Source organism: Pteropus medius, unplaced genomic scaffold (assembly GCF_902729225.1).
Source record: "Pteropus medius unplaced genomic scaffold, Ma_sr-lr_union100, whole genome shotgun sequence".
Lineage (NCBI taxonomy): Eukaryota > Metazoa > Chordata > Mammalia > Chiroptera > Pteropodidae > Pteropus > Pteropus medius.
The window spans coordinates 7,671,507-7,689,144 of NW_024354502.1; the positions used below are offsets into that span (position 1 = coordinate 7,671,507).

The 17,638-nt window shown below is 41.6% G+C and overlaps 1 protein-coding gene across 4 annotated transcripts in view; it reads left to right on the plus strand.

Annotated features, from left to right (window-relative positions):
• Positions 1 to 17,638, plus strand: part of SAMD12 (sterile alpha motif domain containing 12) — a 353,244-nt gene that overhangs the window by 217,706 nt on the left and 117,900 nt on the right. Inside the window, exon 5 of one of the 4 annotated variants that reach the window (XM_039853710.1) lies at positions 5,338 to 5,372. The exons of the other annotated variants lie outside the window; for them this stretch is intronic. Within the exon in view, the coding sequence (XP_039709644.1) occupies positions 5,338 to 5,357 (20 nt within the window). The 3' untranslated portion in view covers positions 5,358 to 5,372. Of the gene's footprint in view, positions 1 to 5,337; positions 5,373 to 17,638 lie in introns of those variants that run through there. 4 annotated transcript variants of the gene reach the window in all.

Sequence of the window (17,638 nt, forward strand, 5' to 3'; positions counted from 1 at the left end):
CTCATCAAACAAAGAATCATAGTAACATGATGAATGATACAGAGAGAGAGGATGTTAATTATCCTTTGGGGAGTGAGTAAGCAGTGGGGCTTCCCTGACTGGGAGAGATCAGGAAAATCTCCCTCAGGAAGCTAAGATCTAAAAGAGGAAGAGGTATTAACTGGGGCAGGTAGGGCTTGGGGACTATAGAAAGAAAAATGCCCCAGTTAGAGGAAGAGCCTGGTCTGAAGCCAAGAAAGAAGAGGAGGCTTGGTGCCTTCTAGGGATATAAAGAAGGCTAGCAGAGAGGGCCATGGGAGAATGAGAAGGGGAGGAAGAAGATAGAAATACAGGCTGGAAAGGGAAGAGAGGGGCCCAGTGGTAAAGTGAATGCTTTGTTTGCCTGCTCTTTTTAAGGAATTTAAAGTTCCTTAAAGACTGTGGGAAGCCACTGAAAGGTTTTGAACCAAAGACTTTACTAATCAGATTTGTATAATAAAAGATAAGAAGATGCACTGGAGAAGGATAAGACAGGACAGACTTCTAGTTAGGAAGCTGTTGCATTAATCTACAGCAGGGAAGGATGACAACCTGAGTGAGGGTAGTGGCAAGTGGGGATGGAGAGGAGTCAACTCATGAGACTAGGCAACCTGTAGTGATAGATGAAGGAACAATAAATATTAAGATCTCTCTTAGCAGCTTGCTTATCGCACATAGTTATCGTTCTCCATCCTTCATTTTCCATTATTTGGGGCTGCTAAGAATGAGAGGTATATGGTTTTTCTGAGCTGCTTCCTCCATACCTGAGATATTAGGGCACCAAGAAATCAAATTTGTTTACCTCCCAACTTGACATCCTAATGAAGCAGAGGTGCCAGCTTAGCATTTCCCGATGCCCCCAAACATTCTGAGTAATCTTCATCTTGTTAGATCAATGACATGACATTTCGCTAGTTGCCATTTTAATTGATGTAATTGAAATTGATTCGGCATAAATGAGTGCACAGAAAATTATTAACAGTGACCTCAAAGGTTTCAAGAGTCTGCTGTGTAAGAGGTGATGTGGCTTTGATTTACACATCTGAAGGCTCACTCTTTCCACGTGATATCAGAAAAGTGAAACAGATGTGTAGCACTGAAAACTACTAAACATCGATGAAGAGTCTGAAAATATATGAGAAACATTTGAGTATATATTTTTATTACAGTTCGTCCCATTTCTTTCAGGTAGTTTAGTTTTCGTGATTTGTGTTTACTGTAAACTACATATGTGGATATTTGTCCTTTTAAGTATCCAGAAATTTGATTTTTCTCTTGTCATCTGTGTCCCTAAAATTCAGACCACACCATGGAAAGGAGGATGAAATAAAATAATAGCAGAAGAAATTGTGTTGACCTAAATTCATTTTGTTTTGTTTTCTTTTTAAATTGATCCTCTCCTGAGACTTGGGTATTTGTTTTGTTAAACAGGAGCTTTGCTATGATAATTTTGGTCTGGCAGGATTTGGCATGTATTAAGGCATAAATAAATGGTCTCTAATTTTCTTTCTATTTTTAAAAGTTTAAATATGCATTATCTTTTGTGCTTCCTCTCCCTTTCTTTCTCCGAGTCTGCCTGACTTCTCCTCTCCTCCTCAATGTACTCCTTCAGTAAAGACTCCTCTCAGCCTGGAGAAGAACTATTAGAAATTTATTAATTAAGGACCAGTGTCTGCTTCATTGTCAGGGGTAATCATTTGTTTTAGAGCTGGTTTTCTGCTTTAATTAAATGAAAATGTCACTCAGTCAGACGATTCATTTATACTTATTTATCGAGTTCTCTAGGCTTGAATTTCTTAGCAGGGACTTGGGCTCATCATGTTTGCTCACAGAATGAACTGAAAAATGCCTCTTACATGAGTTTAAAAGGCTCAAACCACGATTCTCCTTATAGAAGGGCTATATAAACAAAGCCGTGATTAACAAATGTGCAAATGGTTGTCTTCTTGTGTAGATGTTATCTAGGCATATATGAGAATACGTGTTTGAAGATGTCTGTGCACACACGTGTACTTGTGTGCGCCAGAGCAAGAAAGTAGGTGATACTATCACCCCGACCCCTTATGACTTTAAGAAAGTATCAAAGGTAATATTTTAATCACCCGTGTGTCTTTACTTGCCTTTTTAAAATAGTAAATGATGGTGTGAGGTTTCAATTCTACCCAATCTTTCCCTTCAGATTTTTGAAAGATTACTTATTGAGTATGGTCTATGTCTAGCATTATAATATAGGCGGTTTAGGACATTAAAATGAAAAAACATACTTATTCATTCATACAAAATTTTTATAGAGTACCTACTATGTGTCGGGCTGGATAACGAGACTCAGCGATAAACATGCAGTCCTTGAAATTGACAAGTAGGCTAGGCACAAGACATTCACCAAAGTCTTCTTGGCATGAGTGAGTCACGTTCCCATTCCAGAAGGCTGACACCGTGCTGCTTAAGAGTTCTGCCCTGACCTTCCAGAACACATACTGAAAGAGGTAAATGTTACCTTGAATTCTTTTCGGGGAAAAAAAATAACAAGTGCAGTTAAAGTAGTTCTCTGTCTTATTGAAAGGGTGGAAATGGGCACTGATGCCCACCCAGCATAGGTAGACTTTTATTTAGACTTTCTGGTGATTTCACAGCCACACGTATGAACTCCTTAATTACCCATCCTTTGCGGCAAAATCCCTGCGTATGCAAAGAGCAGCTCTGACGTGCTGTGCTGAAAAACCAGGTCCTTCATACACACACTGGAATTTCCCCTTGTAGCATAAGCGAGCTTTTGACTTCATCTGTTTAGTTTTGTTTTTTTTGTTTTTTTAACCTTCAATGGTCTAGCGACAAAACTGGGTTTCAAGGGCTTGAAGGTTGAGTTTCCAACAGCTTAATGAGTTACTCCATAAATAGACACAATTTTAATCTTTAAGTCATCCTTTTGTTGTCTTCCTTGGAACTTAATAAGAGTTAAAATTATGACAGCTTGGCAGCTTCTGTTGTAAGAGACGGTTCTTCTGGGAGTTATTGGTCCCTTGGGTGAACCCACACTGGGGTTAGGAACTGCCAGTGGTACTTGGGTGTCCTCATCCTTCAAATAACTCCTGGTAGGCACTAAGTGTTGTGAGAGTAAAGATAATTGAAATAATTATTACTTCGACTCCAGAGACTCTATCCCATTCAAGCCCTGGGCTTAGCAAGAAAAGATTGAAAAAAGAATTGACCTGTTTACCCCTTGATGCTGATGTTGAAAGTGTTGACTCTGGCTGAAATCCCACCACCCAGGTGGAGAGGAAAGGGTGATTCAGTGTCTCCACAGGTAGGAGAATGGCTTCAACCTAGGAGCTCCATCCCGGATCTTATAAAGGCGGATTATAGAGTATTCAATGGGAGAAACATTTACTGAGCACCAATTAAATGCAAGATACTGTATAAGCTCAAGACAGTTCCTGCCTTCAAGGATCCTTCAGCCCAATGAGTATTCCAGATATTTAGACTTTTAAGACATATCAAAATTGGGTTCATAGACTCAGAATACTTGGCCCTACATGAGGCCAGGTTGACTAGCAAAAACAGTAATAATCACTGTAATTAATTTTGTTTGTTATGTATCAACACTGTTCTAAGCCCTCTATTTGCATTGTCATCTTAATTTTACAACAACCCTATGAGGCACAGGCTATTATTATCCCTATGGGGCAGATAAAACTGAGACACAAAAAAAAATAAGAAACTTGAATCAGACCATGCAGTTTAAGAAGTGATGGAACAAAGATTTGAACGCAGGCTCTCTCCAAAGCCCGTGCTCTTAGACACCATGCTAATTGTGTTGCTATAACCCTGGCTACACTGTGGATAAATTTCATCATTGCTTTGTGCCAAGGTGCATGCCAGGAGAGTTACAGTTGGGAACACAATAGAAATGGTCCTCTTCCTAACTGATTTTAGAACCTAGAAGAGAGATGGACGTTAAAAAGAAATGTATAAATATAGTCACGTCTCATTTAATGCCATGCCTTGCAGCACTGCTTTATTGTGACTACTTTCTTAATATTTTCTTTTCAAAAATTGTTTTGTACCTGTATCTGTCCAACATAGTATATGTTAACCTATGTTTTATCCATTCTTCGAGCTCTCCCATACCCTCCCGTCCAGCAGGCTGGTACAGCACACTTAGGATACAATTTCAGCCCACGAGCATCGGTATACTGCTGGAACATGCTCAGCCAATCAACAGTCTGTCCTAATATCTTGAGCCGATTGTGCTCCCTTGCTTATATTTATTCTGTTCTGGCCTCTCTTCCCGCCATCAATTTTGTCATCTGGTGACCAGTTTTGACTATAATGGCAGAAAGAAAAGGCTTGCTAGGAAGTGTGTTGGAACTACAGCAAAGAAACCAAAAAAAAAAAAAAAAAAGTAAGTAATTACTGCTATAAAAATTCAGGTTCTATAGAGAATCAAATTTGCTTTCAGGGTTTCACTTTTGCTTTCTATAAAGACTCAAATTGCTTTCAAAGAAGCAGAGGATAGAGGTAAGCAGGATATTAGAAATTATCTGGACTAATGAAAGCCAACATGAATATCCCCAAATTGGCCACCAGTTGTTGGAAAAAATCTATGATGAGAGGTACATGAAACTTTGTGAGATTTGGAAGAGTGACTACCATTGTCCAGTTACAGGGAGGTATCTCTGAAGGGGCCATAATGCACTGCCCCTTGCAGCACTGTTCATTGGCACATCCCTTTCTAGGGTCCTACTCATAGGAAATGAGGTATGCATATGCGTATGCATATACACACACGTACACACGATAAAATGTTAAGGGTAATGAAGGAAAAATATAAAATGGAACGAGAGGTTCTAACTGGGGAATTGGAATGACATTTAAGTTGAAACAAGAAGGAGAAAAGAGGGTTGCCAGGTGAAGAGTAGGGGAAGAGCAAGCATGCAGTTGGGAAACCATGTGCTAAACTCTGAGGCACAAAAGAGTTTAGAATTATCTAGGAACTAAACAAAGACCACAGGTTGGACCGCAGAGCTCAAGGGAGAATCATGTGTCCTGGACACAGCCAAGGCCAGATCCTGCAGGGCCTCGAAGCCACATGAAGGATTTGGATTAGGGTCTCAGTAAGTGTAATGAGAGGTTATTAAAGGATTTGAAGCAGAGGAGTGATGAGATCTCATTTATATTTTTAAGAAATTATGCTGGCAGCTACGTGGAGAGTGGATTAGACGAGGGCAGGGTTGGGACTGGGGAGGCCAGACGGTGACTTTTGCAGAAATCGAACTAGGTGGTGGCCACTGAGCTGAATGGGGATGAATCCGTTTGCAGGTGGAAGCAGCAGGGCGTGATGATGGATTGGATGTGGCCAGGAGAGAGAGAATCAGGACGGAGTCCGGGTTCCTGGCCTGAGCTGCTACCTGGGCGAAGGAACCTGAGGAGCCCGGAAGGGGAGTGTGAGGCTGAGCTTTGACTGGGAAATGAAGAGGCCAGTTGTAACATGTTAGTTTGAGGTCCCTTAGAGTCATTAAAGAAAGCAGTCAAGTGTCTTGAGCATGGAACGCCAATAGAGATTGGCACAGAACATGTAAATTTAGGAATTATCAGCATATATGTAGGCCGTGAGGGTGGTCCAGTCACTTGACCACTAAACATTTCCTGACCTTTACACACATTAAGTCTTATTTTCTGTCAAATAAGAGAGCTAGATGGACAGGCTTATAGAGTCCTGTGTGCATTTCCTTCACTGAGCCTCGTCCATCGGCACGTGTGTGTATCACTAGTCTCTCCTGATGAAGGTCTGTTCAGATGAATATCGGAAGTGACCTGAGTGGGACAAGAAGCTGTACTGAGGAAAGAGATCATGGTGAGGCTTTATGGCATTTCCTGTCCTGGTCGGCTCCTCATCCCCAGCATTACTTTTGTCAATATTAAGATAAACTATCACAGAATGACACAAAGCATGATCTTCAGAGTTCAAGCATCTAAGTTGTTACCCCAGCTCTGTCTGCCCCTCACTACCTACTTAACCTCAGGCAAATGACATATTCTCTCTGAAAGTAAGGTTTTTTTTCTACTGTAAAATGAGGACAAAAATACCTAGCTCACAGAGTTGCTGTGAGGATTAAAAGAGAGAGTTTTGCAAAGTGATTATTAGCACAGATCTGAATAAATGGTGGATAGGAAGTGGATCCACATCTAAGAACACATCCTTTCCTGAGATTAGTATAAGGCTGAACTATATGTTTTATAAGGCTATTCCAATAAGTCACACAGTGAATTTTTGTTAAAATTCTGCAATCACCTCAAGCCAGCGAGATGAGAGAGGGCACTGTATGAGATATATAGCTTTATCACTTCCATGAAATTGCTTCTGACACAGGCCAGTTTCTTTGTCAACCAGAATCACAGTCAGAAGAGTAGGAATACCTAAAGACAGTTTTTCATTGTCTGTGAGCAAGTCTAAAGGATGGTATAGAAGCTTCTATACACGTACCTTTAGGTCCTTTTGATGATTTTATTTGATCAAGATATGTAGCTTGTTAAAGAATCATTCCTAGTATTTTAGATTATTTAAGTACATAAGGAAGACATTTTATAGGACACAGAGTTTTTACCTTTATTCTTGTGGGTACTAGAAGACTCTCAACCACCACTACCTCCAAATCGTCCAGTCTATACTCTCGCTATACCCTTTCTTCAGTTATTAATAGGTCTTTGTGTTTTAATGTTCAACTGACAAATAGTCATGGTCATTAACCAGGTCATCAAGCATATTTACTGAGTATCTCCTGTGTGCCCAGCACTGTTTGGACCGTTGTACCTCGACTCCGCAACTGGAGAAAATTACAAGAGTATTTATGACTTAATATTCATTGGAGTCACACAAAATTAAGTGCTCTAGAACATCTCTGTCCAATATAACTTTCTGAAATTATGGAAATATTCTATCTCTGTGCTGTTACATATTTTAGCTTGAGCACATGTAGCTATTGAGTACCTGAAATGTGCTTAGTATGACTGAGGGACTGAATTTATAATTTAATTTGAATTTAAGTAGCCATATGTGGCTGGTGACTATTATACTGCACGGCACAGCTCCAGTAATTCTAAAGAGAGATGGGTTTAGGCTCCAAGAATTCAGGAAGAAAGGAGGACTTTAGCTTGAGCTTGGATATAGGGAGGAAACTAAAGGACCACTCCTTCCTTGGTAACAGCATGAACAAAGCCTGCAAGGCATGGGGAAGTGTGTGGTTTGTGGACATTGCAGATGGAAGGGAAATGAGAGAAGTTAGATGAGTGAGACTTTCTGAAAGTGTCAGGGACGAAGTTCCTAGAGTCTAGACCACTCCTCTGTTTCACAAGTTCGGTGTGAGTATTTTACTTGCATTAAGCCTCCTGTTATTTGGAATAGAGGTTACACAATATTGATTTTGTTATACTTTTTATAAATAAATGATTCCCAGAGTTAAACCATGTAATGTACAAGTTGTTCATTGACACTTTCGATACAAATCAAATGGGAAACTGAAGGTCATTTGAAAGAACCATTACTTAGAAGTCAGAGGAACCCATGAGAGTTGTTGAGTCACCCAGGGACCAACAACAGCATAAACCTGAGGGAAGGACTGTGGTAACAGAGTCCGCGGAGCATGGGAGCTGTGGAACAGGGGTCAGCTGACAGGAGGAACCATATCAGACAGGTGTAACCAGTGCCAGAACCATCAGGTTCGAGCAGGGAAGGAATGAGAGAAGAGCCAGACCTCTCACCTGCTGCCTCCCACTGCTGCCTGTCACTAGGTAAACACAACCAGACGTTAGATGGCAAGGCATGGCAGCAATGCAGTCCTCATGGTTCAGCCTCTCTTAGCAGAGCTGGACAGAAAAGGTAAGACTGGACCATGGGGAAGGGACAGAGAAAGGAAGTAGAAATAAACAACTCTCTTTTTTCAATGTTTAAAAAAATAGTGTCTTACTTCAGGCAACTAGAACAAAAATACCATAGACTGGGCAGCTTAAACAACAGAAATTTATTTTTCGTGGTTCTAGAGAGTGGGAAGTTCAAGATCGAGCTGCTAGCTGGTTAGGTTCCTAGTGAAAACTTGTCGTGGTTTGCAGAAAGTTACCTCCTCATTGTGTGTTCACGTGGTGGAGAGAGAGAAAAAGCAAGCTCTTTCATCTCTTATAAGGGTACTAATCCCATTCTTGAGGGCTCCACCCATGGCCTAATTACCCGCCTAAGGCCCCACTTCCTAATACCATCTCATAAGGAATTAGGGCTTCAGCATATGAATTTTGGGAAGACACAAACATTTAGTCCATAGCAAATAATAAAATTGGAACCACATAAATATGTAATATGTTGGTTAAATTATGACAAAACCATGCAATTGAATGTGGTATAGCAATGAAATTATATGCAATGACAGGAGAAAATCCTTGCTAGATACTAAGTGAAAAGAGAAATATAAAAACAACATATACAGGAAGATCAGAATGTTATTTTTAAATGGTATATATACAGTAAAATAAGAGTGTATATTATTCACACTCACAGAAAAAAAAAAGTGGAGAGAAACATACCAAAATTTTAACAGTGACATCTCTGGATGGTGGTTTAAGGGTGCTTTTTATTTTCTTGGCTCTCTCTTGGTTTTTCCAAATTTTCTAAAGCATCATAATTGCTGTGTTTTTCTGATCTGGAACAGTGTTTGTGTTGTTCTTGATGTGTCTCAGGGCTATACTGAGTAGAGAGTGGTATGTGACCAGGTTTCTTTTTCATAGTCATCTACTAAATCTACAGTTAGCTCAAGTCCCATTCGTTCCCATTTCTGCAGTGATGACAGGCACCTGAACTACATTTCTTAGTGCATTAAAAATGGGATGAGTCGGTAAAATGCTCTTCTTTTAAAATAGTCCGCTGAGAAACCCTTAGGTCCTGGAGAATAGCCTGGTTTCCTATTGATCTTTTTATTGCCTCAATCATTTTCTCAAACACGGTTCACTAATTCAGATCCCCACCAGCACCCTTTCCCTGTTGTCGGTTATGTTTGATTTCTGTTACATATGAATCTCTGGTGGCATTTCCATTATTAAATTGACAGTTGCATAATGCTTTATTGGCATCTGTAAGAATGAAGCACATTTCTTAGGAACCGTGGAGGTGGTTGCCGTTTTTTTAACCACCTGTTTTTTTGTACTCTTGTAATCTTCATTTTAAAAACATCAATCCATCTGTTTCGTTGTTTTATTCTTTCATGATAAGAGAAACAGTTCTCCCTACTGTCTTACTGATGTACAATCATCTGGCCTTGATGGGCTCATGTAGACAGAATCATTGCCAGTGATTTGATGACTTCTCATATTAGTTATCATTTCGGCAAATCCACTCTTTCTCCCTGGCTTGCTTTTTAACCTCCAGCTGCTATGCAATTATTAGTTCTTGGATGGCTGCTTCAGCAGCATTACTCTAGGACTTGCATGTAGTAGATATTAATAATAATAAGTGGTTTGTAAATGTGCACAGTATTGAATGCATATAAGGATTATCGTTGATAAGCCTAATTGTAATTATGGTTTTGCCATTGGGTAAGTTAGGATTCTTGTGGTTCCAAATAACAGGAATCCGAAGGTAGCTTCAGGAAAAAATGGAGCTTGGTGGGGATTATTCCTGATACACAAACAGAAGGAGTCTTCAACAGGGCTTCTGAGCAAAGAGACAGCAGGACCTCAAGAAGAAATACGATTGTGAACTAGAAAACCAGCAAGAATCCACACAACAGTCTACTCCCTCTCTCATACTTATTTCTCATTTTCTATCTGCTTCATTCCCTATACACTGTATCTCTGTGACTCAAGTCACAGAATGGCAGATGGCCTTTCACCCCTTATTAACGATGGCTAGAGATGCCAGACCTCTCTCAAGTGCTTTCTCAGTGTCTCATCTTTCTGCTCCCAATTATTTTCTACCCCTCCTCATCCTGATTCCATTTTCCCTGGACAGGAACTCTGACTGGCCCAGCTTTGCTCCAAACATCAACAGGCAGTGGCAGGGTTGTAACGTGTCTTCCTTGCTATCCTTGTGAGGCAGCAGACACCCTAAAAGGTGTTGACTATCGTTGCTATGTAGTTGATTTTTTCATTGTACTTAATCAGTGACAGATACAAATTTACCAAATTATCTTTTTTTTTTTTTGTCTGCATTAGTATTTAGAGAAAGAAGCATATAGTTCATAAAGATGGCGTTGTGGAAAAAGTAAGTTTTGAACACTTCTTTTCCTGCATGGCAAGAAAGAGCAGTTTTGTGTTCTTGACTTAAGAGATTGTCACAGAGATGTGTCAGGGAGATGGCGGGATGTGATCAAAGTAAAATATCAGCACTGGGAATGACACCAAGATAAGTAAAACAGGGAAGGACTAGCCGGTAAGAGGCAGGCAGGTTTCCCATAATGAATATGGCTATTTTGGTACCGCATTTAAGAATCTACTGTGTTGTGGTCTAGACACCAACTTACACATTTTTTATGAAGCTTACATCCTGGAAACAAGATCTGTTTTGAGGCAACCAAAATTACGGTTAGCCTTTCTGTGTGGGTCTTATTGCATTGGATCTCCAAATTGAGACATATATATTCATTCATCTCATAGACATTTGTGTAGAACACCCACTAGGCCTCAGGCAGATCTTAGGCAGTACGGTTATCAAACAAACCTTTAAATGACTATTATTATAATTAATCTCTGTGCCGGGTAAGCAGTTCACATTCTTCAACAACAAACACCACAAGTAGGTTCCGTAATTCCCATTTCATAGGGGGGAAACCGAGATTGGAAAGAATGAATCGACATGGCCAAGGTGACAATGTTAGAGTTTAGGGAGGCTGGAGCTTGACCCGGGTCTGTCAGACCCCAAAACCCTTGGTTTTATTTTTTCAATGTTTGAGTTGGGTCATTATGCGTTATTCAATCTGCTCTATTGATCATTTGAGGAATTACATGAGGAACCGCCCTGCCTCATCCCAGTAAGGCCCCAGGCTAGCACACTGTCATGGGCCATTCACTGGCCCATGACAGTGTGCTAGCCTGGGGCCACGAGAAGCCCAACACAATGTGGTCAATACTATGATACTATGACTGAGGCAGCTAGAGAAGAGGCATCGGCTACCTCCTAGCTGTGGAACCCTGGGCAAGTTCTTTCTTCTCTAGGCTTCATTGCTCTGTACCTGTAAAAGTGAAGGGAATAAAAGGACCTACCTTGTAGGTGGTCGTGTGGAGTAAAGAGCTGATACATTTAAAGGTCCTGGAGTAGGGCCTGAAACAAAGTAAGGCCTCCCACAAAGGCAGCTCTTATTATTAGCCACAAAGTGCCATGTCCTTTGAGAATCCATATTGCTGGAGGGTAGGAGGCTTTGACACATCAAATGTCGCTAGGTAAAGAGGCAGCCGTTGGATATGTAAAGCAGACGTATCCATGGACAAATGACTTCATTTATTCAACACACATTTATTGAGCATATACTATGCGCCAAGCACCCAGCCAATATTTGTTAGGGATAGATAGGCGTGGCACAATGAAGTATGTGGAATATTCTAGATCCTGACTTCAAAAAAGAGATGAATCCTAGGAAAACAGCCACAAAGAATCATCTGTAAGAACGATTATGAATATGAAAAACCTAGCATTGTCTCAAGGAGATAGCAACCCAATTTCTTCACCAAGCCCTTGTAAAATTCTTTGTTCAAGCAACTGTTTTATCACACCCTGGTTGCACCAAGGAGTCTTTTACACAGACTCACCTTTTACACCAGCCTGTATCTGTCTCCACACTACAAAAGATGTCACTGTCTTTCATTTAACAGGATGACACTGCTGACTCTTCATATATCTCAATGAAGGATTACTCAGTTCTACAGAACATTCCTCAAATGGAGATAGCTTGAGGTAGGATAAAGAAAAAGTGTTGAGGCATATTCAAAATTGGCTTCTTCCTGGTGACAGTTTGTCATTTTTCAATTTGGCGTCGTTCCCTGGTCTTTGTTCTACCATGTAGATCCGTGGGAGTCTTGATTCGGAGGGGATTTCCTTGCGAGTTGCCTTTCATCCAGCACATGGATAAAATTGCCAGGTTTAATTGAAGATTGTTTAGACTCTTGCTCTATTTACAGTCAAAAGCAGGTTGCTTCTGTTGTTGGCCTTGGTCCTAGACTTCCAGAAAATGAATAGCGCCTCTTGGCCTGTGACGTCTGCATTTACTTCCTGGAGTTGGGCACTGGCTTTGACTGGCCTTGGGTGTCAAGGCTTCCAGGTCCCTGGCGTGAACTCCATCTGGGGCTGCTCTGGTTCCCTCATCTGACGATCCCATCCCATAGGCTTTGAAGACACAAGAGTCTGTTGCCTGTGCTTCACCATGATTCATGGCATAGAGCAAAGGATCCAAACTGTTTGAGCCAGAACAAACTTCATTTACTTCATAAGAAAAAAAAAAAAGAAGAAGAAGAATTCAACAAGCACATTGATAACATTTGCTGTGTACTATGTACTGTTCTCATTTTTCAGATGAGTAAACGGAGGTACCTCATGGTTAAGAAAATTGTCTTAGAACTGATACCAGCAAAGGCAGGACACTAGCTCAGACAGTCTAATGCAGTTATCTGCACTCTTAACCCTCTACTGTGCTGTTTGACATACTTAGAGGTTACCTAGTCCAACCTCTTACTGAGCTAATGAGTTATTGTGTAAAAAGTTCCTAACACAGTAATAGCAATATATGTGCCAGCTATTGTCATTGGTATATTTCATAAATGGTGAAAGCTGAGTCCAGGGAAGTGATGCAAGTTCATATATTTAGTTCAGGATTTCCCAAATGGTATTCTGTAGAATGCCAGTAACCAAAAGGATGGAGTAAGTATTCTATTTTTTTTAAAAAAAAAGACAATTGTTAAATGAGTTTAGGAAATGGTTTTATTTTAAAAAAAATAATAAAAGTCTTTTATATTGCAGTACTTCTCAAAGCCTTTAATATGCAAACCTGTGTTATTAATCTCCAGAAAGTGGTCGTGGTATACAGGGCTTGCTGGACTTATTAGGCCATTGCATAGAAAACATTGACACAGCAGACATGAGACCACTTTTCTTAGAAGGTCCTGCTTGCCAGCTCGGCCGCCGCAGGTGTCCAAAACTTGGATTTCAGGAGGGTTCCCACCCCTCACTCCGTGATCGGAATGGCTCATGGACCTAAACAACACAGAGTCATTTATGCTAAACACCTGCTTTCCTTCTGGGAGTCTGGACTTGGGGTACCCGCTAGGCAGAGGATGCCTGTGTGATCAGTCCCCAGTGAAAACCCTGGGCAGTGAGTTGCTGACGAGTGTTCCTGGTAGACATCATTTCCCAGGTGTTGTCACTACTCACTACTAGAGAAAGCGAACACATCCTGTGTGACGGGATTGGGAGGGCGCTCTTGGAAGCGCGTGCCTGGCGTCCTTGGGACTCTTCCTCGTGTGCCTTCTTTTCCCTTTACTGATCTTGCTCTGTATCCATTAGCTGTAATGCGTCTTAGCTGTGAGTACAGCTGTATGCTGAGTCCTGTCAGTCCTCCTAGTAAGTCACACACCTGGGAGTGTTCTTAGGGACCCCATTTTCTTTACAATGCCTTTTCTTTACGATGCCTTTTGGCCTCTCATGGGTGACTGGGATTCAACAGCATACCGTGTAGGCAGTGATGAGCTGTTCACTCCCACGCGTTAGAGGCAGAGATCACCCCACATCACCACTCCGGGCTTTTGAGTGAAAAATGTTAGGGTTCCTAAGGTCTGCGTGGAGATCATTACCAAGCAACAGTTTTCCTCCTGGCTGGGACACAGATTAAATACAGACTGGCAGAGCAGAACTCACTGGTGTAATTTCATTGTTCTTTTAGATGATTGGGTGGGAACGATAAGGATGGAACCAGTAGCCTTAAGATAGAGCCATCTTTTATGTTCTTCCATTTTTAGACCTAGCTCTTTAGCCTAGGGTGAAATTACTTATGTAAATTTACATAATACTATATTATCATTTATATGAAAATACATCAAATTACATATGTTCGTATAAATTTCTAACATATCTAGTTAGACAACCCTACTAAAGAGACTCTAGGCTTTTTGAGTCTCATGGCTGAGCCTATGGTTTATCCCTTCATAAATGTGATTTTTCTGAGTTCATTTTACAGAATAAACAGATGCACCAGGAGTCTCCCGAGAGCAGGGAGACTGCCATGGTGCATGAAAAACCAAGTGGAGACGTGGCGAGTACCTCTCCTGGCATTCCTCTTCCTCCACAGTCTTCACCGCTGACTTGTCCTCCTTTTAGGTTTTCCACAGCTACCGAAAGTTGTGTTTGCATCTCCTCTACCATGGGTGCGGACCCACACTTCCTGCAGTCTAGTCCGCTCCAGTTTACTTCCAGGCATTATTGTCTAGACTGGCCTGACCTGTTTCCCTTGACCTTGTTCACACAGCCCGTGTAGACCTGTTTCCAGATAACGGCCAGTCTCCGCCAAGAACCCACCACCAATTATTAGCGGTTTAGCTGGCTCCTGGCCACGGTGACTAGCGGACAGATAATTCTCTAAGCAGTTCGTTCTCCTCCCTGTCTCAGCCCTTCATGTGTGCGCCGCATCATGCCTCCACTGATGCGTGTCTTCTGTCTCCGGGCTCTTTTGACCTCTCCAAATCCTAGCTCACGCCCCATTCTGTCCTCAATGAAGCTGGCCTTCTTCCTTGGACCCCTGTGGACCTCCCTGGACCTTGAATTCCCACCAACATCTCTGTCTGTAGCAGACACCTTATTAGCACTTGTCATTTTATTTGCTTACATGTCCAACACGCAATGATTGAGCTCATACTAAGAGCCATTAATTGCACTGGAAAATAGGAATATTAAAAAAAAGAGGAAGAAGAAGAAACAAAGGTCCCCGCCCCCTCCCCCAGGAACTTACTGTCTAGTTTTTACTGGTCAGAGCAGTCACTGGGCCTTGCCAGATTTAGGTACCCAGACCCTACCTCTCACTAAGAGGAGTATTAAAGAATTTATAAACATATTTGATGTGCCATAGTCTGTTCTAGAAAGCGGCTACTATATACCATGTTACTGTGCCGTGAGATTGTGGCTCAGTATATTTTAGAAATTTATACTGAACCACAATAGTGCACCACACCTTGTTGCACTATTCTTTTTCACGTGTGAGTGCTGGCTGTTTTCTGCATCTCTAGACTCTGAGAGCAATGAACTTCTCTTGTGTTATTTGTGTTTCCAGAATGATGGCATATTCAGTAGTAAATAGCATTTAAGAACTCAGGAAAAGATCTGGTTCCTATCCCATTTCTACAGTTTACGAGCCACATTAGGCCCTATTTTCTCATCTATAAATTGGGAATAGCCATATGTACCACTTATAGTATTGAAAGGGCTACTTAGATATTGTTTGTAAGTGCTTAGAACTGGGCCAAGCATATACTAATCATTTAAATGAATGATAGCTATAATTCTTACTAAGCAAGCGTATGACACAAGAATTTGTAATATTATTTTCCTGGAACTTTGGCTCCAAACAGCACCGGGAGATTTTTTCCTGGTGGGCGAGATCCTGGCATTGTAGTTTTAACCTTCCCACATTTGGTCCAACCCGAGCAGGATGGGAGGATTTAAAAGAAAAAGCAACTGTGAGTCAGAACATCAACAATGTGTGTAAAGACCTGCCAGGCTTCCTCTGCACAAGGACATGGATTTTCACATCCATTTTGGGCATGAAGGATGCTGTCCCTAGCTTGCTTCATTTCCTAACAGCCACTCAAGGCAGACTGGAGGCTGGAAAGAAGGAAAGAATTTCCATGTAATGACTAAATACTATGTTTCAGGTACCCTGTATATATTCCTCGTCTTCATAACATCCCTAGTAAGAAGATGATCTTATTCCCATCGACTAGATGGGAAACAGACTTGACAGCGTTGCACAGCTAACCCACAGAGATCTGAAACCTTTGCCCTTTCCATCAAATGCCCTTCAGTAAATTCAGTCTGTGGAAGTTCTGGCCTAGGTTAGCTTGACCTGTCTGCATTTCCTCTTCCACATGACCCACTCCCACCCCACCCAAGGGGTCTGTGGTAGAGAAGACAGCTTCACAGCAAGTATGCAACTCCATTGTCCTAATTCAGTGTGACAGGTGAGGTGAAGCCACGGAGGTGCCTGGTGCAAAACCTAAGGGGAAAAGCAGTCCTAGGTTCATGTATGTGCAGATGCAATTTTGCTCACACTGATCCCAGCCCTGCCCCTCCTGCCGATTATCCTAGGGTCTAGCTGCTGGGATTTGCTAGTGAAACTACTCCAAGACCTCCATCCCCTTGATGACCAGAACGGCCCTGGGATTGACTGGTAGACTATTTGACACCCCCACCCATCTCAGATTTCAGGTTGCCATTTCTGTACAGCTCCTGCCCCCCAAAATTATTTTCCCTCTTCCAAAACTACTTTTTATGCTCTCCTCTCACCTGACTTTACAGCCACATAAGCAGGAAGAGACCACAGAGATCCTCTTTCAGGGCTAAAAAGTTGTTTTCAACCCGTGTGTTATCCTGTGTGTTGGAAGTGGCCGGGCAGAAGAGAACTGGGAGGCTGGGCCGGGCTCATCATTAAAACTGCAACTGCACAAGACGTAGGCAGTTCCACTTGCCCTCAGACCCCAGGCCAGCCCTCCTCGTCTTGCAGAAGAGGAAACTGAGGCCATGAGAGGGAAAATGATTTCCCTGAGCTCATTTAGCTAATTAAGGCAAAATTAGGATTGGAAATGCTATGTCCTGCTCCTAGAACATTTTTCTCACCGAGTCGGGGATACGCAGCCCACCATACACATTGTTCTCTCGGCTCCATCACGGCGACAGCCACCATCCACTCATTAAGGGAGGCATGATTCATACCATAGCTGCACCCAGTTTTGCTCTCGAAAACCTATCTCTGTGACTGAGTACGAGCACTGTGGCTCAGGGGCCTCCTACATCAGAATCATCTAGAGTATTGATTCAGTATTCTGTCTTGGGGCGCTCCTTACTTCAGAGTCAGAAGGTGATTCGGTCACTAAAGTTTAAGAAGTCCTAATGTGGAGCTCGGACTGTTTATATCAGTGACTTCTAATTTAGTTTCTGGGCGTCTCTTTGTTTCTCTTTCCTTCGGGGCGTTCAGTCAGTACCTCCCTCATCGTCTTGTGTTTCTGGTTCTCAGTCAAATTCAACAAGAAATGAAAATCACTATACTTTCCATCAAGCTGTGATTTGGCCAGGATAGAAATGGGAGAAGGGAATTCTCACACGAGGAGACATTCAGTTTCTCATGGGTCATGATAGTTATGTAGAAAGATCCTTTATTTACCTACTAATATGTTTTCAGTAAAAACCTGTTGTCAAACATGGTAAAAAGCTCTTAAGATCTTAATTTCCGCTGTAGGCAAATATTTCCAAATACATGTCAGTATTTTCTTAAAACGTCTTTGTAAGGATTTTAGTTAGTGCTTGAAGGAAGGTGGGCGTGAGCAGTATTTGCAAATGTGCGTGTCTGTCTGGCACAGGTTTTTCAGAAAATTTGAATTAGTTGCCAAT